General features: G+C 40.0%; 1 protein-coding gene across 1 annotated transcript in view; it reads right to left on the bottom strand.

Annotated features, from left to right (window-relative positions):
- Window positions 1-27,073, bottom strand: part of ERMP1 (endoplasmic reticulum metallopeptidase 1) — a 51,861-nt gene extending 24,788 nt beyond the window's left edge. The window contains exons 1-10 of the mRNA XM_060102186.1: window positions 26,675-27,073; window positions 25,053-25,354; window positions 21,125-21,252; window positions 20,364-20,469; window positions 8,884-9,030; window positions 8,093-8,185; window positions 5,461-5,673; window positions 4,379-4,599; window positions 1,230-1,404; window positions 634-824 (exon numbers count right to left, since the gene is read on the bottom strand). Coding sequence (XP_059958169.1) covers window positions 634-824; window positions 1,230-1,404; window positions 4,379-4,599; window positions 5,461-5,673; window positions 8,093-8,185; window positions 8,884-9,030; window positions 20,364-20,469; window positions 21,125-21,252; window positions 25,053-25,354; window positions 26,675-27,015 — 1,917 coding nt within the window. The 5' untranslated portion in view covers window positions 27,016-27,073. The remainder of the gene's footprint in view (window positions 1-633; window positions 825-1,229; window positions 1,405-4,378; window positions 4,600-5,460; window positions 5,674-8,092; window positions 8,186-8,883; window positions 9,031-20,363; window positions 20,470-21,124; window positions 21,253-25,052; window positions 25,355-26,674) is intronic.
- Between the last annotated feature and the right edge of the window lie 514 nt (window positions 27,074-27,587).

Raw genomic sequence — 27,587 nt, 5'->3', positions numbered from 1 at the left:
GGAGGAGAAGCAGGGATGGCACAGGTAGGACTCTCCCTGTGAGGGCAGAGCACTGATACAGTAAAATGACAAGGCCTGTATGTAACATGTATTCATTACTTGGTAAAGGAAGGCATGTTTGGGTGTCGTAAGTGTATGTCACTCAAGGACACAGACTCGATCAGTGACCTTGGCTGCGCCAGCAGCAAGGCAGGTGAATGACAAGGGAAAACTCCTCATCAGAATTAGTCTTCCTTCGCTAGCTCTAACAGCACCAATGAAACTACCACGTATTTATTAACATCTGCCTCTAATTAGTAAATTCAAAACACACTCTAAAAATTCACCACCAAGCAATCTCTACCAATTCTCACTTGGTATTCGTTCCACACATTCAAATTCAGGTAGTTTGAAAGCTATTTGAAAAGAAGTAAAATCAGAGGATTTGGGAGGATGAGGAAGCAAAAATAACAACAAACCCCCCCACTTCTACATTTTCTGCCCATACCGAACCCACAATATGCAGAGTCATTCACCATTTATTTTGCTTAAGAGTAGAATCAACACTATTTCACAGGATCTAGCATGGCAAAACTCATCATGTATTTATATATAAAATGAAGAAGGAACTTAAAAAAATTTTTTTTTCCTTACAAAATAGGATGAGAGGATCATTGTACAACCAGCCAAAATAGAAGCCAGCACAACATCAGGTGGAATTTCCGAACCACTCCTCCCAAGGATAGGGGTAAACATCTCAAATACGGCCCAGATGAGGTACAATGCATAAAGATAAGGAATAAACATCCCCAAAAGGTAAAAGGCAATAAATTTTCCTCCGGCACCTACAGAAAAAGAGAAAGAAAACATATCTCTGAAGTTCTCCAGTGAGATAACAGCTTTTTATAGTCCTGGTACACCTTCGCACCTAACAGAAATTAGGTTAGCTCTGACTCTTGCCCTTTTGGTACGTGTTATCTTAGTGAGAGAAAATACTTTGACTTAGGGTAGAATACAAATAAGAAAACAAAATATGTAATATATTAGCATGTGCTCATTTACGTGAGAATGATGGGGTAGGTATAAGGTGTAAGATAAAAATCTGTGTGATCTGAAAGTTAAAAAAAAAACAAACAGCAACAATTTAGAAAGCCTACCCCAAAAGATCAAATATGGAAATAGTCCCTGGAAGCCTTATCTTATGTATTTTAAGGTATTCCCCATTTGTATCACAACCAAAAATACCCTACCATGCCGCTTAAAGTCCTTGTGCACGCAAAGCTTTGTGAGCAACGGGAATGCCACCCAGATAGCGCTAATAAATGCCGAGCAGAGCCCTTGGTAAGTGAGAGCTGTAAGGAACCCACAGTGCACAAACAGAGAGACGTCAAAAAATACTTCTCCCAGATACTGGTCACTGGCATTCTGAAAGAAAGAAAATATACAAGTCGTCTCATTCGTGGGCCATTCATAAAGATCTTCTATTGTAGTGTAGCTTCCACTGCTCCAAAAAGCTATATTTTGTTTGGAGCAGGGTCTATCCTTTAAACTTTAAAGTAAACACTGACAAAGCTACCTCCTATAATAAAGTAATAAATTCAAATTACTGCACAGGAAAGGGGAATTTCACAAGATGGGGTAAAAACATCATTACTTGTATATAATCTGTGCTCTCCCTCCACCGGGCTGAAAGACCTTTGGAAATGTTCTAAAATAGAAGAAAGGACTCTTCTAAAAACATTCACCTCTGTAAGCTCTTTTATTCATGCAACTTACAAGGAATGTCAAGCAAACTGGAGAAATGACCTATGTGAAGGCAGCTGCAGCGCCACCAACAGCACAGCTTGAGAACTGCAGAACCTTTAGAGCACACAGCCATGGGTTTTTTTGCTTGATTCCTGAGTCTTTTCTATCTCCAACTGGTCTTGTAGCACAACTTTGCCCCCATCCTGGATTCCTGGTGGTTTCACGTTATAAAATTTGATCTACATTTTTTGAGCTCTGAAGTCTGAGGATTCCTGTGTAGCACCTTGAGTTCTTCAGAAGAAAGTTGCCATATGAACTTAATACATTTTAACATCTGCACCAGCGATTCTATTAATGTAAACATGAAAGTTATAATTTTAGTGCAGAAATACCAAAATGGAAATAGGTATATTTAAGCTTTTCTCTCTCCTCTGCCTTCTCATTTCTGTATAGTCCAGGGCATGTTTCTTATAAGGGTCCCTAATTCAAGAGCTCAAAAGAGTTTGTCACATGTTTTCAAAACAAGTTAAAGTTCACTTGACAAACCTCCTTTGGACAATGAAAGATAGGCTATCATCATTAAATAATTAGATGTTCAACACTGTTAATCAAGAGTCATGGTCTTTAAAAAGAATAAAATAATTCTTAGGATTCAATTTGAAGCCAAATTCCACCCAGATATTTAAAAACAAAGATCTCAACAATGAAGACTGTAATAACTGACACTGTTTCCACATTGTTCCCACGTTGTACCCAAGTCCGAACACCCCTCCGACCTGGCTCCCCTCTCCCGGCCTCTATCATCCCTCTGCCCCTTCCAATCCATTCCATACACTGTTACCAGTGTGTTCCTACTAAATCACAAATTCTCGCACTCAATATCCTGCTTAGAAATTTTAAATTGTGGCCCCACTGATTTTTAGGGTCATGCTCCAACTTCACCCTGGCCTACTTTCCCAGTTATTATCCTCTCAACCTCATCTTCACCACACTGAACTTTTTATTGACTGTGAGCCAAATGCATCTTGTACATTCCCACCTTTGCCCATCAACCTGTTCTCTATCTGGCACACTTCTACTCAGGCTTCAAAAACCCAGTTCAAATGTCACCACCTCCTTCATGAAGCCTTCCTGACTTCCACAAACAAATTTCATCTCTCCTGGCCCTATATTCCTACACCACTGTGAATATATCACTCTACTTCACTTCATCCCAGTGTACTGAAACCCCTGTGGCTTCCCCATCATTTCATCCCCAAATGAAACTGTGAGCTCCTCAAAGAAAAAGACTATGTCCTGAATCTCTGTACCAGGCCTTAGCATGGAAGCCCACTGGATACTCAAAGACCATTTGTGAAATGAAAATAAAACACACTATTCTTTACATTATGCCTTCAGCCCGAAGTTTTGTAATCAGACAACTGAAATCAGTCAAAGTAAATAGAACTTTACTAAGCATTTCTGTCTTACCCTCTACTGTACCCCAATGCCGTATCAACGACAGTCAGCCACGCTCTGACTGGTTACATACCATTGCACTAAGAATAAGCATGTGAAATTGAGCCCCATGGTATAACTCTTTTGGAGACAGAAGCCACTAAGATACAAGCATTGGCTCAACCATAAATAGATGGCTAATCTCAAAGAATCTTTCTTCAATAGGGCCTAAAACACAGAAGGGCTCCTCAGATCATATCCCAACATGAACTGAAGCTGAGACCAAGGTTCAGGTACCAAAGACATCCTTGTGAAAGGATGCTGTATTATAGTCTTCCATGTCTCCATTCTAATCCCCAGCAGTACAACCCGAAAAAACAGGTGTACACTGGCCATCTTGAAAATGACGGAACTAAGAAAGATTTTCCCTTTAACTCTCTTAGAAAATCAGAAACCACAGCTTGCTCTCTCACTGTAATTTATTTTTAGTCCTATTATCTCATAACCCTAATACCTAATTTTGTTTTTACCAAACAAAATACAATGGTATACAGTTGAAACCATAACAATATGGCTATATTCTCTAAGTCAGCATAAATCATTTTGGAACCCTATCTCCTTAGCAGTATGTCAGTATAACCCCCAGACCACAAAGGCATGCTGACAGAATCTGCATCAACAACATAAAAGTTAAAAAAAAAAAAAAAAGTGAAGGAAACTGAAAACTTTAAGCGCAGCTTTAAGTGCAACGTTCATTCACACAGTAAACACTTACTGTGTGTTAGTGCTGTTTCAGACACTGCCTAAGCACAGGGGACAATGAACAAAACAATCCATGCCCTCAAGGAGCTTACAGTCCAGTGGAAAACAGAGCTATTCAAATATAAATAATTGGGTGATCCCAAGAAAGTCTGGTAGATTAAAGAGCATGGTTACAAAAACCCCAGAGTCAGGAGAGGCAAAAGGCTATGCTAACATACCTTGCTGTCACCAACACCCCAAACTGTTTGCAGCTTTATAACCTCATTTGAAGTCTGCTACCCTCAGAATGAGAAGCCTTCCAGAAAGTCAACACAGATCTGGGAGTCAATTATCTATAGCCATGACAAACAATCTTTGACAGCTCAAAAGGCCAATCACAAGGAACACCCACCTGAGTTTGTCTTCAATCCTAGAAGGCAGCAAAAAGAAGTCAATAAATATGCCCAACACTTACCACATAATGAAATCTTTTTGCGAGGGTATGTATGAATATTATTTTGGCAACAGCTGCAGTTCCATACAGACAAACGGAGACGTAGAAGTGGTTATACCATGAGAGAGACTGTCCAATAAGAGAGATGAACACTGCTATAATGAGAACTGTAACCAAGCTAATAAACCAGCTTATCAGAGTGATGCCAAGTCCACAGAAGAAGTCCTTTGTGTAGGTAGCAGCTAATAGAGAGAAAACAAAAAGTAGAGATCACCGTCTTTATCAAATCAATTTCATAACCAGTCAGTAGAATTAAAGGAGCAAACATCAAAACAAAATTCACCATTGTAATTGAAAATACTGAAGTTTCCTAGGGGTAAGGTTTGTTAAACACTACACAGGATAAGTATCAGTGAATAAGATTCAAGTATTGACATCTACTCAGAGTCCGTGCGTACAAAAGACTCAAAGAGATAAGTCTTCAGGAGTAGTTCAGATATATTCCTGGCTAGAAAAGTGGGTCGTCTTAATCTTCATCACCTTTGGGATGCTTTGTGTATTGAAATAACAGCAGAAATGGAAGGCAAAGTTCCATATAGAATCTTACTAAAAGAAGCTAACACAGTAATAGAAGTAGCATGAGAAAATAACCAGTGATAAGTGAGTATTTAAATTGCTGCTAAATATTTTATCTGATAACAGCACACACCAACTTAGAGTACAAAACATAGAGAAGGAGACCAATTTAACCAGAAGAAGCTCATTTATACTCCAGAACAGTGTGCTATTGGTCTGTAGTGTGGACAAGACTTTTTAATGGGACTCTTCACTAAAAGTCAATCTTTACAAACCATTTTCCACAAGCTTTTGTGGTACTTCTATGAAGTGCATAAGTACATAAAAATTGCCTGCTTCCCACGACTAAAAGTATAATGAGCATATCAACCTGATATTCATTTACAAATTTCTTACAACAGTATAAATCAAATGTTATTTTTCTTAAGATTTTTAACTTCTTGGAAAGATATAAGCAAAGTGACTAAAAAACTTCAGGCAAATTCCATACCCGTGCCAGTCCTGTAGTTTTAAAGGAAAATACTTACTCTTATTTTGGGGCTGCAATAATTTCTTTCCCAGGTATAAAGCAACAGCCATTACCGCCATGTAGTTAATTATCAAGCCAACACGAGAGGGGTAGGCAATGACAAACAGGCCAAGCACATCAAAGAAGACCATGTTTCCATGTTGATACTTAGAAGAAGCCGCCAACATATCAGATGTAGCTAGATATTTAAGAACTGCTAAAATGTTGTCACCTATTAGTAAAAAAAAAAAAAAAAAAAGGTAACAAAGTTGAATAAACCATCCACTGTTGGAGTAAAGAAATACATAGAAAGACTGTGAACAGAAATAGCTTTCTACCATCCTACTGCTCTCCCCCACTTTTCTTACTAAATATCTCAGTTAAGGTCCATGCCCCCTACTCTTGTTTCCTCTCCACTTCAAAGCTCAGTGACCTGGTCTTCATCTTTTCTCTGCTATTTATTACAGCTACTCCCTGATCAATTCTACCCTCGCTGTTGACAAACCCAGTGGCTGTTTCTTAGTCCTTCTTCATTTAATATATATTTAACGTAGCAGACACTGCTCTAGATACCAGAAATTCAGTGGGGAACCAAGAAGCTCATGAAGCTCACAAACACCAAACAAGTTATTACACGTGTGTTAAGAATTAATAAGGAATGTCAATGATATCCCAATTAAAAAAAGAAGTAAGAAGGAGAGAGTCCCCTAAAAACATATCACGGGAGACTAATGGAGTTTGAGAAGTCAGGGAAGCACTCGAGGAAGTGAAATTTACAGCTAAAGGATGGACAGGAGCTACATCGGGGGAGAGATTCTCCAGACTGAGACTGTTCATCTGTGTAGATGAAGGCCCTGAGGAGGGCAAGTTCCAAATACAGGGTGGAAAAAAAGTCCGGAATGAGTAGAGAGAGTATTCAGCAATGAAGCCGGAGAGCTGGGAGAGTCATTATCAGGCAGAATCTGGCACATCAGATGTTGTCACAAATATCTGTTATATCAATCAATGACTAAATGAGTTTGAACTTAATAATGAAGAATTACAAGAAGACATGAATGACTGGCATTTCTTCCTGCTGCTCATCCCACTGACTTTCTCTTTCCACTGAAGACACCACCTCTGTCTTACTGCGGGATTTCTTTCATTGGCTCTTCTGTCACACCTTAGAATGTGTCTTCCTCAAAGCTCAAGTTTAGTCCTCTACCTTTGCTTCCCTCTTCCAAAAACCATTTCCATTCTCCATACTTCTGTGGTTTTCTCTATGCCTTTAATTTCCAAACCCAGAAACCCAGTTCTGTCATGAGCTCTAACAGTGTATCTATATTTTCATCTGGTCAGTTCACAGACACCCTCCGTCTTACATCTGACAGACTTCAGTCTCCTTCCCCTCTTCATGACTGCTCTGGATGGGGGCCTCCTTCCCATGTTCCCATAATGGTCAATGGCATCATCTCTCCCCCAGCCAGCTAGGCCTGATGCTGCCCCTTGCTGCCCCTTCTATCTAATCTGTCAAGTTTTGTTGAATTTACATTCAAAATATACCTAATTTTCTATCCCCTTGCTTTCACTTCTGTCTTTGGTCAACACCCCAGTCTAGGTCCTTTACTATTCCACAAGAAAATTACTGTTGGAACAGCCCTGACTCCTGGCTCTCTCCCCATCTCCACCATCCACTCCACACTGCATCACCAGACTGACAGCATTTTAAACCAACATTCATTCATGTACTCAGGCCTTTAATGATTCCTTATTCCTACAGCAACTTCTTGCTGATTTTTAAAGCTTTCTACAATTTTCTCTACCCTATACACTTATACCTCATTTCCCTCTATTTCTGAAAATGCAACCTCCATTCTCTGACAATCTACTCACCAACAGCCCCTCATACACAAACACACCGTACTCGTGCGGTGCTCTTACTTGGGACATCCTCTTTTCCACTGTGCCAAATCCCACCAACTCTTTTTAAGGCTCAGCAACAGACTCACCTCCCCTTACTATAGATCTCTCTGGAAAACACTTTAACTCCCTTGCCCCTTGTCCTGACACCTGTCCTATAACCTACTCACTGGCCCTCACCACTCAACCTTGGATCAATGTAACTTTTCCAGACCTGGGCAAGTTGCCCAAACATGTGCTTGTACCACCTCCAATGTATAGCTTCCATTTTGGCTACACTCTCATCACTCAGCAATCTGACCATAACCCTGGGTCAAGACCCTTTCAAATTTCTCATAATGAATAGTCTTATGTTCTTAACTGCTAAACTAGATTTCAAGGCTAAAATTCAAAGCCTCATCTAACTCCAAAGCCCCACCTCATTTACACCATACACTGCCTCCCTAATGCACAGGACCCAGAATACTTATAGGTTTACAGGTCATCCATAGTATTCCATCTTAATATCAAAAGTCTAAATTATGGGCTTTCCTGATGGCGCAGTGGTTGAGAGTCCGCCTGCTGATGCAGAGGACACGGGTTCCTGCCCCGGTCCAGAAAGATCCCATATACCATGGAGCGGCTGGGCCTGTGAGCCATGGCCGCTGAGCCTGCGTGTCCGGAGCCTGTGCTCCGCAACGGGAGAGGCCACACAGTGAGAGGCCCGCGTACTGCGAAAAAAAAAAAAAAAAGGTCTAAATTAGAATACCAACCTGCTCGCTGAATGGAATCTGTTAGAATTCTGTCCGCTGTGTCATACTTGGTGTGATAAATGTATCCATTCTCAATAAAAGCTAAGTCTATTCCTAAGACATACAGAAAAAAAAAAGTCATTTTAAAGATCAACCTTACTTTAGGCCTATTTGTTTAATGTATTAGATTTACTAATTTATTAAATTAAATTATTAATTTAATGTATTAAATTCCTGAAAAAAAAAGCAGTGACATGATTGCTTTGTCACATTCATGAATGCATGATGTAAATTCTATTCCAAATTCTCACAGAACCAATAGTTATGGTATGGTACATAATTCAATACATAATGACTGGGGCATTACAATTCACACAGCAGGGGTAGGAATATTGAGCACGGGAGGTCATCAAAACTTTGCCATCTACATCCTTGTCAGGCCAGAGCCAAATTTTAACTTCAAATAAGCTGTACAAGTCCCCAGGGCAATTGGCAAAGCAAGGTAACAATGAAAAAGATCCCTGAAGGATCTATTACCATATTTTGGGAATGAAGTGCTAACCAGTTCTCCCCTGTTCTGTCACACTGTGGGCCAAGATGACATGTTCTAGAAAAGGGAAGCATTTAAATTAGACTGGAGTTTAAAAGAAAAAGAAACTATCAGGATCTCTCTTTCAGTAAGTCAAAATATGCAGTTTTCACATAGAGAATTTGCTCTCAGAAAATGCTGCTCACCCACAAACTTCCAACATGTAAAACTTGTTTTTGATTAATCATTGTCACAAAAAAGCCCGTAACGACTGACAGAATACCTGGAATGTTCCCAAAATCCCTGTAGATACGAAAGTCAGTATCTGAAGGAATGATTCCACTCTGGAAAACCTCCTGAGCCACCACGGAAGCAAAAGGGTGTTTAGCTGCTGAGACATAAGCTTGGACCAACCAAGGATTTTCAGGACCTGAAATGAAACATGACAACACAATACAAGGTTAATCTGGTAAATATTTTTAATATAGTAATTTTTTAAACACACCTAAAATAGTTACTGTGGTGATTTGGGGAGATAGGTCAAGAGTTTGTTTTTTTTAATCCTATTTTCTGTATTTTCCAACATTTCTTTGATAAATGTGTATGACTTTTTAGAATGAAAAATAACCTTTAAGAAAACAAAATTGCTTTTAATTATAAAATAACAGCACTAGGGCTTCCCTGGTGGCGCAGTGGCTGAGAGTCCACTTGCCGATGCAGGGGACACGGGTTCGTGCCCTGGTCCGGGAAGATTCCACATGCCGCAGAGCGGCTGGGCCCGTGAGCCATGGCCGCTGAGCCTGCGCGTCCAGAGCCTGTGCTCTGCAACGGGAGAGACCACAACAGTGAGAGGCCCGCGTACTGCAAAAAACAAAACAAAACAAAAAAACAGCACTATAAAAACTTTAAGTTTAAAAATGAAAAACCACTAAGATAACTATCATTTTTCTATCTTCAATTTTCTTACAAATTTATGACTGTGTGTACATAGCTGTATTGATAGGGTATATATACTCTCTACATTGCTCTTTCACTTAATAGTGTACTAAATGCATTTTCCTATGTTGCTAGATATTACAGTGATCATTTTAAGAACTGCATAATCACTGAATATATCATAAAGTTCCTTACTACTATAAATTTTTATCATTATTAATAATTCTGCATTAACATCTTCATGTACATACACCTTTTTTCAAATGTGGGAGTTTTTTCTTTAGGATAGCAAGACATATTGTATTATTGTTCCCAATTATTCACTCCTCCCTCCCATGTAACTTATAATGCCTCCCTGGGGAAGTAGCACATACATAAATTGCTTTGGTCAATGGATTGTGAATGGGACAGAAATGAACTTCAACTGACAAGACTCTGAAGAGCCATCACATGGTCCATCTCTCCCATTAACTTTGGCCCTGAGATTAAAACATCCCTGATGAGGGCTTCTCCTTCAGCCTAGGTCTCAGAATGAATAAGACACATGGAACATAATAACCATGGGATGTAGCTGCAGTTACTCAGGAACCAGAATGTAATGCAAGCAACAAATAAGCCTTTGCTATTGTAATCCACTGAGATTCAAGGGTTGTATATTACAACTAAATTTACCAAAAAGCTGTCTGCTGTAGACAGATCAAGTAACTGTATTTCAGGAAATCTAAGAATATTAACATTTTTATAACTTTATAAACAGATAATCAATTTGCTTTCCTACAGAAAAAAATAACCATAAACGGTGGGGGAGGGAAGGGGTGGAGAAACACTACAGAACCAGACACCCAAGTGACCCAGAGACTGGAGTTACTAGGCATGGATTTTAAAATAAATATTATTAATTATTCAAAAACACAGATGATAGCCAGAATTTCACTAGACAAGTACAACCTATTAACAAAGAGAGAGTGAGAGACATAGTCAAATGGAAACCTTAGAACTGAAAAGCATAATAATTGATGTTAAGAATTTTAATACATATATAGTTTAATACAAAGTTAAACACAACAGAAGAAAAAATTACAGATCCAGAGAATTAAAGCACAGAAGGAAATAGGGATGGAAAACATAGAAATGCTTATAATACATATGGGATACAGTGAAAAGGTCTAACATGAGTAACTGGAATCTCAGAGGAAGAGGAGAAAGAATGGAGTAGAAGCAATGTTTAAAGAGGTAAAGGCCAATAATTTCCCAAAACTTACAGAAAATACCAAGCTATGAGTTCAAAAAGCCCTACAAACCCCAAATAGGATAAATATTTTTAAAAAAACTTACTCAGCACCAAGATCTTTGCTTCTGAATACCATTATCCACTAAAAGAACCAGTTCTCCCTAGAGATATGCCCAATTCCAGATCTGAGCCTAGGAAAATACTGATAAGTGGGATCATCTTGTGCCAGAAAGTAAGAAAGTGCTCAAACAAACATGTCAGAGACATGTGAAAGGGACAGGCACGGGCTTCCCTGGTGGCGCAGTGGTTGAGAGTCCGCCTGCTGACGCAGAGGACATGGGTTCGTGCCCCGGTCCGGGAAGATCCCACATGCCGCCGAGAGGCTGGGCCTGTGAGCCATGGCTGCTGAGCCTGTGCGTCCGGAGGCTGTGCTCCGCAACATGAGAGGCCACAACGGTGAGAAGCCCGCGTACCGCAAAAAAAAAAAAAAAAAAAAAGGGACAGGCACCAGCTGAAGGGGCTGCCACTGACCTAAACTGGAACAATTCATGCATCAAAATGATTATAACAGAATATAAAGTCCATAAAATAAAACATACATGAAACACTGAAATAAATACACACAAGGGAAAAAAGAAAGCCTTCCTTCTAGCGAACTCCAACTATTAACTATAGACAGAATGATGGACCCAGAAAACAGCATCTGGCTAACATTATAGTAAAAATGCTTTGGGGCAAGAATCATCAATGATTGCTAAAACTAGGATCAAAGTTTCATAAGAAACAGGATATTTACACAGCCTCAAACTATTTATTACAAAGGTGTAACTTTACAAAGTACAAAAACCTGGCAAATATAATCAAGTGATAGAAGGTTAACACCATCAGTAATCAGACAGACATTACATGCTTCTGAGGTGATGCACTGAGAAGAACACAAATGTAAAAGGAAAAAGAAAAATGATGGTGGGGAAACAGATTATCAAACCATATCATGTTAAAATATTAAAATATTATTACTATTACAATTAGACATTAATAAAGTTATATGATTAAAATATTAAAACCACATTGAAAAACAGGTAAAGCTAAACTATAAAGGAAAGAAAGTAATGATCATAAAAATTAGGATAATGGCTAACCTTAGATGAGAGGGAGGGAGTTGTATTTGAGAAGGGGCAGGTGGAAAACTTCCAGGAGGGTGTAGCAAGAGTCTATCCTCTTTCACACGTGGGGGTTAGAAGGGTATTCATTTTATAATAATTAAGTTCACACTGATATTTTTTATGTGCGTGTTATATAATGACTGTGATATATCAAAATACATCTGACATTTGATCCTGGATTGGAACTCAGACTAAAAAACAAAACAAAGGATGTTATCAGAACAATAGAAATCTGAATATGTACTGTTTATTCACTAACAGTTTTATATTAATGTCACATTTTTTGAGTGTGATAAATGTACTGTTATTGAAGGAACATATCCTTGCTCTTTATCTACCGAGATAATTATGCTGAGATTATCAATTGAGATGGTTTTTCTCCCTTACTCTGATAATGTGGTGAACTACATGGAGTGACTCAAATATTAAGCCATCTTCATTTACCATTAGTAAAACTGCAGGATGTAAAATCATTCCACAAAATCATTTGCATTTCTATACACTAATAATGAACTATCAGAAAGAGAAATTAAGAAAATAATCCCATTTCCAATTGCATCAAAAAGCATAAAATAGGGCCTCCCTGGTGGCGCAGTGGTTGAGAGTCCGCCTGCCGATGCAGGGGACACGGGTTCGTGCCCCGATCCCGGAGGATCCCACATGCTGCGGAGCGGCTGGGCCCGCGAGCCATGGCCGCGGGGCCTGTGTGTCCGGAGCCTGTGCTCCGCAACGGGAGAGGCCACAGCAGTGAGAGGCCCGCGTACAGCAAAAAAAAAAAAAAAAAAAAAAAAAAAAAAAAAAAAGCATAAAATACCAAGGAATAAATTTAACCAAGGAGGTGAAAGAAATGTACACTGAAAACTTTAAGACACTGATGAAAGAAACTGAAGATAACACAAATAAATGGAAGAAACTGTGTGCTCACAGACTGGAAAAATTAATATTGTTAAAATGTTCATGCCACACAAAGCATCTACAGATTCAATGCAATCCCTACCAAAATTCCAATGGCATTTTTCACAGAAATAGAACAAACAATCCTAAAATTTGTATGAAACCACAAAAGACCCCAAATAGCCAAAGCGACTTTAGAAGAACAAAGCTAGAGACATCACACTTCCTGATTGCAAACTATATTACAAAGTGCTAGTAATGAAAACAGTATAATACTGGCATAAAAACAGAAACATAGATCAATGGAACAGAACAGAGTTCAGAAGTAAACTCACATATATATGGTCAATTAATTTACAACAAAAGAGCCAAGAATACACAATTGGTAAGGGACAGTCTTTTCAAATAAATGATATTGGGAAAACTGAACCACCACAAGCAAAATAATGGAAAGGGACCACTATCTTACACCATACACAAAAATTAACTCAAAATGGACTGAAGATGTGAACATATAAGACTGAAATCAGGGACTTCCCTGGTGGTCCAGTAGTTAAGACTCCGAGCTTCCAATGCAGGGGTGGCGGGTTCGATCCCTGGTTGGGGAACTAAGATCCCGCAAGCCATGTGGCCAGAATAAATAAATAAATAAATAAATAAATAAATAAATAAATAAATAAATAAATAAATAAATAAAACTTTAAAAGACTGAAATCATATAATTCCAAGGAGAAACCATAGGCAGTAAGCTCCTTGACACTGGTCCTGGTGATGATTTTTTGGGTTTGACACCAAAAGCAAAGGCAACAAAAGCAAAAAACAAACAAGTGGGACTACTTCAAACTAAAAAGCCTCTGGGCAGCAAAGGAAACCATCAACAAAATAAAAAAGGCAGTGTACTGAATGAGAGAAAATATTTTCAAATCACATTTCTGATAAGGGGTTAATATCTAAAATATAAAGAATTCATACAAATCAAGAGCAAAAACCCCCCAAACAATGTGACTGAAAAATGGACAGATGACCTGAATAGACATTTTTTCCAAAGATGACAAACAGATGGCCAAGAGGTCCCTGAAAGGTGCTCAACATCACTAATCATCAGGGATATGCAAATCAAAACCACAGTGAGATATCATCTCATACCTGTTAGAATGGCTATTACCAAAAAGACAAGAAGTAAGTGTTGGTGAGGACGTGGGTAAAAGGAAACCCTTGTGAATTTGGTGGGAAAGTAAACTGGTGCAGCCACTATGAAAAACAGTACGGATGTTCCTCAAAAAATTTAAAAATAGACCTACTATATGATTCGACTTGTAGGTATTTATCCAAAAAAACAAAGTCTAACTCAGAAAGATATCTGCATCCCCATGTTCACTGCAGCATTATTTACAATAGCCAAGACATGGAAGCAACCATGTCATCAATGGATGGATAAAGAAAATGTGTGTGTGTATACACACACGCACACAATGGAATATTATTCAGCCTATCCTAAGTGAAATAAGCCAGACAGAGAAAGAAAAATACCATACAATCTCACTTATATGTGGAATCTTGACCAAAAAAAAAAAAGAGGACTTCATGGATACAGAGAACAGATTGGTGGTTGCCAGAGATGGGGGGATTGGGAGATGGGTGAAATGGGTGAAGGTGGTCAAAAGGTACAAACTTCCAGTTATAAAATAAATAAGTCATGGGGGTGTAGTGTATGTATAGCATGGTGATTAAGTTAATAATACTGTCTTGTATACTTGAAAGTTGCTAAGAGAACAGGTCTTAAAAGTTCTCAGCATAAGAAAAAAACTTTGCAACTTTATGGTGATGAATGTTAACTAGACTTACTGATGATCATTTTGCAATATATACAAATATTGAGTCACTAGGTTGTACACCTGAAACTTAAAAAATCTTGTATTCCTGAAATAAGCTCAACTTGGTTGGAAAGCATTATCTTTTTTGTATGTACATATACATATATGTACACATACACACATACACATAAATACACATATATTGCTGGATTCAAAACCAGTGTTAATAACATTTTATTTAGGATTTTTGCATCCAAGTATGGCATATATCTACCAAAAGTTATCTACCAAAGCTGAAATTACACACACCTTATGACTCAGTAGTTCCACTCAGAAACGTGCATACACAAACATGTGTGCTAAAGACACTCATAAGAATGTTCCTAAAACCACTCATAAGAGCCAAAGCCTAGAAGCAACCTAACATCACTAGTAGAATGGATATCCTTGTCAGTGGAATATTATTCAGCAATGAAAAAGAATGAACTAAACACAACATAGAGGAATCTTACAGACATAATACTGAGTGAAAAAAAGCCATACACAAAAGAAAACATAGCGTATGAGTCAATTTACAGAAAGTTCAAACACAAGCAAGATTAAATCTATCAAGGCATTAGTTAGAATGGGGTAATCTTGGGGAAGGAAGACTGAGAAGGGACACAGAGGAGGCTTCAGGCTTCTGGAGTACCCACAATACTCTCAATCTTGAGCTGGGTTCTCGTTACATGACTTATTCAGTCTGTAAAAATTCATTAAGCTGAGCACTCTCAGAGCTGTGTACTTTTCTTAGTTTATAATAAAAGATGAAATAAAGACACCTAAGGATATCATCAGTTTAAGTTCACTTTATGCATTGTACCATAAAAAATATTTGAGAAAAACGTAAGATCCATCAGTAGGAAAGGGTTTCGAATAGCCACTACCTGGCCTCTGACCCCTTTCAGATCACACTGCTGCACAGTAGTGCTCCAGCCCTACTCCATCCTCTCACTGATTGTCCACTGAGGCCTACAGGTCACAGACAGGTCAAGTGTTGGTGAAAAAGGGAAGACTGGGGAGACTGGGATGGGGAAAGCAGATGAACTACTGAGTAAGATACTCTCTGTGATATAAACAGGGCAAAGGCAGCTCTTAAACAAGAAATTACAGACTTGAGGATTCTACTCACTGGTTATTAATCCTATATTATCCCAGTTTTACTGATGAGGAGCTGAAGCATGGAGCTCCAAGGTTGCAATGCTACAGCTGAGATTGGAACTTGGGTCAGCAGAATACAGAGGCTGTGCTCTTAATCACTACCTATCCTGCCTCCCCCAGAAAGCTCTTATCTTAATTATCTCACAGAGGAAGGTGGGAGGCACACACAGAAATATTTTCACCTTACAGTCTTTCTCCTGCCATCATCTAAATCCCACGATGCTTCCAGTTTCTTGTGTACCCATTTCTTCTTAAAGAAGGAATCCCATCTTTCTTAAAGCAAAGGGCATGAGCATGTGTGATATTGAGGGGAAGCAGATTGCAATGTCAACAATGAAAAGTCAAAGTTCTCTGGAAGTCCAGAACCAACTCACAAACAGCATCATTCCCTCTGCTCTGCTTTCTTCTACCTTTAGTTGGTAGCATCAACACCCAGAATAAGCAAAAAAAGAAGGAACTAAAAAAGGAGACTGAGAGCAGCAAATATTATTATGGAAGCCAAGTAAGATGTTTAACTCAACACTAGTATAACCAGTCCCTTATGCATGGACGTGGAAGGTGTTTTCAGTTTTTCATTCTTATGAAGAAAAGCTGAGAAGATCATGCAGTACTTAGACCTATGCATCTATGTGCAACTATTCCTACAGGATAAATTCCTGCAAGTGGACCTGCTGGACAGAGGGTCTGTACATTTTTTAAAGTGATACATATGGCCAAACTGCCCCAAAACTGCACCAATCTATACTTCCACCAATCGTGTTTGAAAATGCCTGTTCCTCTGTATTCATCAGAACTGGGCATTATCATTCTACTTACTTTTTTGCAAATCTAGTATTAAAAAAATTCTTACTCTTATTTGAATTTACATTTCTTCTAAAATAAAACTTACTTGGTTTAGCAGTTTCTTAAAAAGTTAAAACATAAATTTACCATATGACCCAGGAATGCCATTCTTAGGAATCCACCCAAAAGAAATTAAACTATATGTCCACACAAAGACTTACACACAAATGCTCATAGTGGCATTATTCATAATAGCCTAAAAGTGGAAACAATCCAGATGCCCATCAGCTGATGAATGGATCAATGAAATGCAGGATATCCATACAATGTAATATAATCTAGCCATAAAAAAGAATGAAGTACTTGGGAATCCCTGGCGGTTCAGTGATCAGGACTCTGCGCTTCCACTGACAAGGACTCGGGTTCAATTCCTGGTGAGGAACTAAGATCTCGCAAGCCGCGTGGTGAAAAAAAAAAAAGAATGAAGTACTGATACACGCTACAACATGGATGAACCTCAAAAAATACTCTAAGGGGCTTCCCTAGTGGCGCAGTGGTTGAGAATCCGCCTGCCAATGCAGTGGGCACAGGTTCAAGCCCAGGTCCGGGAAGATCCCACATGCCGCGCAGCAACTAAGCCCATGCGCCACAGCTACTGAGCCTGCGCGCCACAACTACTGAGCCCGTGTGCCACAACTACTGAAACCCGCGGGCCTAGAGCCCATGCTCCACAACAAGAGAAGCCACCGCAATGAGAAGCCCATGCACCACAATGAAGAGTAGCCCCCAGTCGCGGCACCTAGAGAAAGCCCACGCGTAGCAACGAAGACCCAATGCAGCCAAAAATCAATAAATAAAATAAATTTTAAAAAAAATTAGGTAGTAATGATTATTCTAGTCACTAAAAACTCCCCAAACAAATGTCTCTCTGAAGTGACAATGGAGCACTAGAGAGGACAAACTGTTTTAACGGAAACGTTCCCAGGGCAGGACAAGCGCTACTGTGCAGGATAAAAGCACCTGTTGCAGAAGCTGAGGACAGGGTGGTCTGGCAGAGCTCCCCAGGACTCCAGGCCTCATCCTCCCTCTTCAGACATGGAAGCAACAGTACCTAGCTTTCTGAAAGCAATCCCCACAGAAAGCTAGTCTTTTGTAGGAAGGGCATCTGGAAGTGAGAGAAATACTGGGGAAGGTATTAGACTGTCAGAAAGTGCCCAGAAAGCTTTCAGGTATACAGTTTAGCCACAAGAATAAGCTACCAAAACCTAGAGGGAAAACAGCATACAAAAACTCAAAGAAAGGGGGGAAACATTCTTTACAAATATTTGTAGGATGCCCCTCTAGAAAAAACTTAAGTTTGAAATACGAGGATTTTATTTTAGAATGAGTAAAACATTTAAATTGCATATATATTGCTAACTAGTAACAAGTCTGTCTTTATTATTAAAGTAATCATATGAAATGCAAAAAAATTTAAACAATACAGAAAACTATAAAGAGTATCAGTAAAGCTGTAACGGCAATTCTGGTTGTAAGTTTATGAAGCAGTGGAGAGTTCAAATTGGCTTTTCACATTTTGCCCCGTCCTCCACTCTAGTCACACCCACCACAGCTCCGACAGCAATGCCCACCATCCAGCAGTGACTGTTACTAACAGTTTGTTTATATCCTTCCAAATAATGCAATTATGTCTAAAATGTAAACTGTAGAAGTTTTATGTCTAACTGTCCGCATTTAATAAAAAGATCACGGACTGTAAATTAGATCTAGCATAAATGAGTACTCAGTAAATGTAAATAAATAAATGAAATTACTTGGGTCTAGCCCTTGCTAACCCTAGGTAAGTATTTTTTTTTTGAAACACAATTTTTAAAGGTTACTTTCCATTTAAAGTTATTACAAAATATTGGCTATATTCCCCATGTTGCACAACACATCCTTGAGCCTGTCTTACACCCAACAGTTTGTACCTCCTACTCCCCTACCCCTATAGTGCCCCTCCCCTCCTCCCTGGTAACCACTAGTTTGTGCTCTATATCTGTGAGTCTGCCTCCTTTTTGTTATATTTACTAGTCTGTTGTATTTTTTAGATTCCACATATAAGTGGTATCATACAGTATTTGTCTTTCTCTGACTGATTTCACTTAGCATAATGCCCTCCAAGTCCATTCATATTGCTGCAAATGGCAAAATTTCATTCTTTTTCATGGCTGAGTAGTGTTCCATTGTGTACACACACACACTATCCATTCACCTGTTGATGGACACTTAGGTTGCTTCCATACCTTGGCAATTGTAAATAATGCTGCCAGGAACATTGCAGTGCATGTAACTATTCAAAAAAAATTTTTTTAATGTATACCCAGGAGTTAGGTAAATGTGTTTTAACCTCTCTGGATTATATGTACGAAAGATATATTAATATATACACACAGGGCCTCCCTGGTGGCGCAGTGGTTAAGAGTCCGCCTGCCGATGCAGGGGATACGGGTTCGTGCCCCGGTCTGGGAGGATCCCATATGCCGCGGAGCGGCTGGGCCCGTGAGCCATGGCCGCTGGGCCTGCGCATCCGGAGCCTGTGCTCCGCAACGGGAGAGGCCACAACAGTGAGAGGCCCACATACCGCAAAAAGAAAAAAAAAAAAATATATATATATATATATATATATATATATATATACACACAGAATATGTATGCATTAATAAATATGCACAGAAAAAATTCAGGAAAGGCACACACTAAACCTTCAGACTGGTTCTTCTCTGGGTCCTAGAAGTACAGGGGCAGGGTCCAGTGATAACAAATTAAAAAGTATGGATGTGAAGGTACTTAAATTATAGTACACTTCCAGGAGGGAAAATATACAAAGACACACTCCTGCCCATGTGCAGCCCTAGTATTTTCACCAGAGAAAAGAAAGACACAGTGCCCTCTTCGCTTACAGAATGTTCTCTTGCTGCTTTTTGATCTGGTGGTTGTTATATCAAGTGTTCCTCTTATCCTGACTGACATCCAAGAATTAGAGGAAAATGGATAATAGTGTTGCATCCACTGACCCCTACAGATATTAGGTACCAGCTTCTTCTCATTATTCAGACGAAGAGTAAGCAGAAAGGTTTGAGGTGAAAAGACAGGAGAACCTTGCTTCTGACCTCATAACCTTGAGATGCTCAAAGGTTTGGCTGAAGTTAAAATATACATTCATTTTGAGTGGTAAAAGTCTGAAGTAAGTTGGATGGAGAATATTAAAATGTGGTACTGTTTAGGTTATGAAGACATACTTAGCACTTAGCATACCTCTATAACTTAAACAATATCATGTCTGTGAAGGGTGCTAAAAAATAAAAAACAAGTTCCCATATCACCTTCCTCACTTCCCCTAGCCCACCTCATACCTCAAAACACTCCTCATTATTAAGCTTCTAGCAAATGCTACATCTCTGGCTAAAATACATTACCCAAATTTCTAATAGAGCAGAAAAATGGCATGAAACGACCAACATCAGATTTTAGTATGCCCTAACTAAACAAATCTGAGCTCTGAACTCTGATTCATATTACTGGATTTTTATGACATTAAAATTAATATTATTTTGTTAAAAACTTCAAAAAGACAAGCTAAAACTGTCTCTTGATTTTAAAAGAATGTTCATTTCATTAGATTATTTACATTCAAAAAACTTCCACTTTTATAAAAACAAAAATAGCATTAAAATATACAACGTACAGCCTCACACACCTGTTTGGAATACAAGTTCTTTCCCTCCTACACCCGCGGCCTCCAGGTTAATAAATGCACGAATCAAGCTGGCCCACGGGTGCTGGGTAATAAAACCATGACTGGCCTGAATGAGAAGGAAAGAAAACAGATATCAGTTAAACAATCTTACACTATTAAAGTCTTTATTTTGCTTTTTTTAAGGACGGAACGTCTATGTTGATGAGGGGAAGAATTAAAAAAAACCAATCATTTTTTTCAAAGGCAGGATCTAAAGACATCTATCTGTGTGTCTCTCTCTGCCTAATGGCCGTGTGCAGTTTGCTCAGCAGAAAGTCACTCTTCACAGAAGGCAGCCTGATTTCCATGAGTGCAGCCAAACAACATCTTTAGTAAGTGTGAGCCTGTGCAAAAGAAAGTGCAAAACAATAGAAGGGAAGGCACTATCCCCGTGGTTGGGCATTCATGCCGTGTGCCTGCCTCAAAACATCTCTGAAACTCTAGAAAACCTGAGGCGAATAATTATGCCATCAGAGCCCTTTTATGAATAAAACACTGCCAAGACGATCTGTTCTAAGTTGAGTTTTCAAATATTAAACATGTATACGTAAGCGGCTGTAGATTTTTTTAAAGTACTGCCCAGTACAGTATCTCTTTTGTATGTCATTTTATGATACTACTCGAATGAATAATCAAAATGCATAAGTGTTAGCTATTGTTATTATTATTATTCTCATTACCATTATTACTCAAGCCTAGTCTTTAAAACAGTAAAATCTCACTTGCAAGACATTTTCCTCAGCACCATTAAAGAGAAATATGACAGCATGATGCAAGGCTTCTGAAGATGTTGACAAGACACGAAGGACTTCCAGCATCACTGAACAGCTAACTGCATCATCACTGGCACCTTTAAATCAGAAAAACAGATTTGCTTCTCAGATTTTAAAACCTTTACAGTATGAACCATTATGGCAAGAAACAGAGTTTTCTCATCAAGGAAGCATCACAATAGCTGCAAGTAGCGTAGCCCTGTCATAATCTGGTGATAACTACACCCACCAGCAGTGAACTCCAGGAGAACGGGAATCTTTGGTTTGCTTGCTGATTTACTCTCAGTATCTGGAACTATGCCTGGCCCCGCAATAGTTGCTCAATTAATACCTGTTGAATAATCAACCAGAAGGGACCTAAGGCAATATTGAAAACTGGCATTCTCATCGCCCAAAGCAATTTTTAAAATTCTTTATCCTTATTCCACGTCCTCTGTACTATCCTCACTTCTGGTGTTCACGGTTTCCTATGTCATCTCCAACTGCCACCCACTCCCTTCCTGCTAGTTTTCCTGCCAAAATCATAAGAGGGGTCAGTGTGGATAGTGTAGCATTTTTTAAAGTTTCTCCAAGGGGATCATGTGATGAAAAAGTACAAAGAAGACACCCAATCTAATAAGATACAGGAAAGGAGACTAATGACCTGAGTAGTAATCTTTGGTCCCAGCACTGATAAAGCAGAGAACCTCATCAAATCACTTAACCTCCTAATTCACAAACTTTATATATTAATTAAAGGTGATTATAAAGATGACTTTAGGGCCAAGACTTTTTTTAAAGTACCATAAGAGGTCATTAAGGAACTGACTGGATATTTGATGATATTAAGGAATTATTGTTAAGTTTTTCAGTGAGGTAATTCATGGTATTATGAACATGTCAAAAAAAAAAAAAAAAGAGTCCTTATCTTTCAACAAGACAGCCCAAAATACTTACAGAGGAACTGATATAGCTGAGATCTGCTTTAAAATAGTCAAGGTTGGGGTGGGGGGTAGGGCAGTAGAGAAGAAGCAAGATTGAACTGTTGAAGCTGGGTGACAGGTACACTCAGGTTCATTAAACGATTCTCTTTCTGTATATATTTGAAATTTTCCATAATAAAAAGTTCAAAGAATAATCAAAGTAAACAGGCACAGTAACAACCCAGGCAACAGCATTTCTGGGTTTACACAGTGGGAGGCAGGGTGCTACAGAGAATAGTGTGGTTTTTAGAGTAAGAAAAGACTTGGATGTAAATTCTCGCTCTGCCCCTTTACTATTTCCTGGTCTAGAGAGCAGATTAATGACATCTATATTTCACAGTTGTGTTGTAAGGATTACAAGGTAATGCACAGTGCCTAGCATGTGGTAGGCATTCACTGTTCGCTTTTCCTTCTCCTCTTTGCAAACTTAAAGAAGGTTCTGCAGCCAGCTAAAATGCTTGTTTTGGTGCTGTTAAATTCCAGACCCCATTCCTACTTGAGAAGAAACTACTTATTAGCTATACTTGTCTCAGTAGTGATTACTGGATTGTATTTTAATCGAAGTGAAACAAAGTAATAATTACCTAAGTACTATCAAGCAGGAAGTATAATGTAGCTATCAGTAAAAAGTGCCACCTTTCAAAAACCAAAGGAAACAAATGATTTTTAACTTTGAGACTGTGACTCTTACTTTAAAATAAAAAGCAGTAAAAATTTTTCTTTATTCAAAGGAAGAGAAATGGAAATTTAAAGATATTTATCTCTATAAAGTTGATTAAAAGTTAAACTGTCCTTTTATCTTCCTTTATTTTAATGGCTCTGGTGTCTGAGAATAAACCTAGAGAAGGGTCAGGTATCTTTAAGAAAGTGAGGAAGTTAGAGGACAGTATCTATAAGGGCTGGATGCTTAACCAACATCCCTTTCCATTTAGAATTAACCCTGAAACTGAAGCCAGCCCCAGAGTAACAACCTGGAACCATGCAGCAAACCCAAGAAGATATTTAAGGCCTTTCTGTAGGTAACATTACTCCTAATTGGTATCAGTTCCTAAGTTCCAGATACCTTGCTGAGAAGTATGTTTCAGTTTGTTCATCCACTAAAAAAATTTAGGTGACAGTCTATTTTATGAGCGTTTTAAAAACTATTTTTAACAATTTATTAATGACAGAAATTTCCCTGAGATTGTTGGCATAGGTATCCTTACAAAATTTTAGTTAAAAATGGGTTCCAGGGGCTTCCCTGGTGGCGCAGTGGTTGAGAGTCCGCCTGCTGATGCAGGGGACACGGGTTCATGCCCTGGTCTGGGAAGATCCCACATGCCGTGGAGCGGCTGGGCCCGTGAGCCATGGCCGCTGAGCCTGTGCTCCGCAACGGGAGAGGTCACAACAGTGAGAGGCCCACGTACAGCAAAAAAAAAAAAAAAAAATGGGTTCCAGTAACCCACAAAATGCCATCCTTTCATTACCGGACTCCATATATGTGATTTCTAACATTTGGTACTGTTTGTTTCTGATACTTGTATACATGTCTTTCTTATATAATGCTCTTAAATAACCATGATGTTAATTTGTCCCTTCCTAGATTTCAAGCATCAAAATAGTGGGCATAGGGTGATGCTTATTTTATTATCGCTTTGAAATGGACATACAAGACCACTAATTTCCCCAGCACACACAAAGGTATTTCTGACTTTATAAAACAGATGAGTGTATACTAATTTTTGAAAAAGCATGTTACATTCTAAATGCAATTGGCAAGATTCCTAATTAAAGATACCCTAGTATGAATAATTTTATCAAGCACATAAATTTTAATTTATAGTTTGTATAACTCTAGATGTTCATATTGGGGCTGGTTTAAGTTTAAGCAATCCGGAAGTACTTAATATTAAATAACTACTAATTGTAAAAAAAAAAAAGGATTTTTCATGCCAGTTGCTATTCTACTATTTTACTCGTATTTAATCCGCATTTAATCCTCTAAGCAATGCCATTAGGAAAGTACTGTTATATCGCCATTTTTCAGATTAGAAACTGAGGAAAGAAGTTAAGTAGTTTGCCAAAGGGAACATTAACTACATCCTAATACTCTCCTTCCTTTCAAATATAGCTAAAAGAACTGACTAGCCAGGAAACCCAGGTCCTGGCCCTGTCTCAGATCAGTGGTGATCAGCTAAGTGTATTCCTGTGTCAAATGAGGGGACTGAACCAGATGCCATCTCATTGCAAACTGCTATTATTTTCTATTCTTCCGTATTTACAATTTCTAGCTACTGAAAACCTTTTTCTGAGGAATCCTACTCTAAAAACTTGAAGTTCAATTTAGGAGATATTGAATTCAACAAATATTTACTGGTCAGGCACTGTCCTAAACATCAAGTACTCTATTCTGCCAGAGTATTTTCAGGGCAAGATTTATGGATTAATGAGGTACTCTACCAGTATGGCATCCCCAATGGACCAACATTCTCACGTTATAGGTCGACAGAAACTGCTAGGAGAGTGAGCCTCCAAACCATGTGTCCCTTGAAGGCCAGTACTGTTCCTTTATCCCGTAACCCCAAAGCCTAGCACGACACCTAGCTGAGTAAACACTTGAAGTGGCAGGACCTAATTCCATGACTGAAGAACACACACTGGTAACACTGATAAGGCTATTTCAGTCTGCCAGAAATACTCGATGCCCTGTCGCTGGGCTGCTGGCAGTAATGTTTAAAAATTAAGTAAACAAAGCACTTGAGAAAACACTGAAAGGTAGACCTTAAACTAAATGATAATTATTCTAATTATCCTATCTTCCATCGCAATGAAAAGATTTGTCTAAGAAAATAGTGCCCACAACTGCTCAAGCAGCTTGCAGTTAACAAGCTTTCTTGTTGTGAGGATTTCAAAATGACTAAAAAACAGGCACAAACCTGGTGAGTTTGCCACTGAGTCAAAATGACAGTTGGCCAGGACAGCATGCTGGGCTCCATCTCTGGGTTCCAGCTTTACCACAACGTTGGTGATGTTGTCATAGTAGCTTGTAAACCCTCCCAAAAAGTCAATGCTAAAGGAGCCTGTGGGCCGTTGTACATCTACTGAAATCCTGTGAAGGCTGTTGCTCTGAACTTCAATCAGTTTAATCTGTTCCAAAAGGTAACGCACTGTCAGAATCTCATTTTCTGGACTTCCTGTAGTCCTGGGGCCAATGGATGTTATGTGTTCAAGATAATCCCTGGAAGCAACCAGAAGAATCATGATGACAAGGCGTCCTAGGCTTAAAACTAACACTTAGCACACAGCAACTTTTCCTCCACACTTCCCCTTCCCAAAGAACAAGTTCTCTGACTTCTCACATAAAAGAGGCTGCCTTTAGTATTTCAGGTAACATGTGAAAATCACTTGCAAAGTTCCATCATTTTATTTGGCCTTCCATGAGTTCATCCCTTCAGTTTTCTACACTCACTCCAACTCCCAACTTCTCCCAACCCCCATATCGAATCAATACAAAAACAAGAGATTTTATTCAAAATGTATAACTGCTGATGGCTAGACAGGACAGAATACAATTTCATTGTGTCCCACTCTGGAGGGTTACTGACGCTGGGTTACTGATTCTAAGTAGCAGAAACCAAGAGCAAAGATAATTAAGTCAAGAGGTTAAATAAGCAAAGAAAAACTTTTGAAGAATGGACTCAGCCCTCCCATTGTGCACACAAGGCCAAGTAACTTCAATTCAGGCCAAAACCAACTCTACCCCTAAAATAAACAAAAAATTTTTTTGTCTTTTCACTGCATTCCAAGTGAGGAAAACAGGCGGTGGGGAGGCGTGTATCAGAAAGCCTTTAAGAAAATAAGCTTCCAGCACTTTGCACTTAAAAGGAAAAGTTCTCTAAAACACCATGGCTGTTGAAAAATCTGCTAGCTTATGATTTTATGAGCTTTGACACACTTAGGTCACAGTACCTTTGACTTAATTCACGTTTCTTAGTATACTTAAAGGTCTCTTTAAAAAAAAAAAAAAAAAGCCAAATCTTACACACCAAACCAAGGACCCAAGGACAAACTCCAGGAAATTGAGAAGTTCTGAAATAGTAAAATTTTGAATGTGCCGTCTTCCAGGGAGAGCCTCCATAGCTCTCAGGTTTGAGACCTGTGACCCTCAAAGATTTAGACCACTGCATTAGCCCCTTCGGACCCTTCCCAGAAAACCGAACTGGGTCCACAAACCTCACAGCCTTTCATCTCACTTGCAAAGTAGGAGAACTAGTAAAAAGGGTAAGTTGCTCCGAAAGATGGGCGATTACTAATAACCAAACCATCTGCAGGTGAGGCAAAAAAGGGATGGAAAAGCCGGCGCAATCACCCTGGCCACCCGCACCTGTACCACGAGCTTAAAAGGGGACCGCGCGAGCCCTGCGACCCGCAAATTGGGGGTACGCGCCAGGCCACCCCACCCCACGTGCAGCCGGGCGGGGGCGGCGAGCCCGGGAGGCCCGGCTGGGTCAGGTGTGCACCGAAAAGGGACGCCCGGGCCCGGCGGAGGCGGCAGTACCTGGCTTGGCGTGCGTCGAACTCTCCGCGGTGGCCAACAGCGGCCCCACGCACCACGAGCTGCTGCAGCGAGAGGTGCACGAGCGCCCGCAGCGCGAGCAGGTAAAGCGCCAGCCCCAGCGCGGCGCGCGCCTCAGACAGTCCGGTTCCCGCGCCCCGGCTCGCGCCGCCGCTCCCCTCCCCGCTCCGCTTCCGCGTCCTCGCGTCGCCGCCGCACGCGTCCGCCAGGGGCTTCTGCGCCAGGGCCTCCCTCTCCAGTTGCGGCGCGGCCGCCGGGCCATCCCGGCGCTCCCCTCCGATGCGGTGCCGCCTCACAGCTCCCGACTCCGAGCCCCACTCCATGGCCACGAGCGTCAGCCGCCAGCCCAACCGCCCCGGCTGTCGACAGCCCCGGGAGCCGCCGCGGCGGCCGCAGCGCCTCCTAGTGAGCGGACGGAAACTGCAAAGGGCCAAACTTCTTCTGATTGGCCGGTCCCGCCGCGCCGCGACCCAGGTTCTTCGGGCAGATTGCGGGCAGGCTCCGCGGCAGGGCCAACACCCGGCTGGGCGTGATGGATGTACCTTCTTATTCAGGGCTTCCCTGGCTGGTGTGGGGACAGAGATTAATAAATGGAAAGATAACCATAAACCTAGAAACGTGAGAAAAGAGAGATTGCTTTTAAAAGAATGCACGAGGGGGCTTCCCTGGTGGCGCGGTGGTTGAGGATCTGCCTGCCAATGCAGGGGACACGGATTCGAGCCCTGGTCCGGGAAGATCCCACATGCTGCAGAGCAACGAAGAGTAGCCCCAGGCTCGCTGCAACTATAGAAAGCCTGCGCGCAGCAATGAAGACCCAAAGCAGCCAAAAATAAATGAATAAATAAATTAATTAATTAAAAAAAAGAATGCACGAGGTTCATCATTTACACATCAT

The sequence above is a fragment of the Mesoplodon densirostris genome, chromosome 6, assembly GCF_025265405.1.
Source record: "Mesoplodon densirostris isolate mMesDen1 chromosome 6, mMesDen1 primary haplotype, whole genome shotgun sequence".
Classification (NCBI taxonomy): Eukaryota; Metazoa; Chordata; class Mammalia; order Artiodactyla; family Ziphiidae; genus Mesoplodon; species Mesoplodon densirostris.
This window is presented reverse-complemented; position numbering and strand designations above follow the sequence as displayed.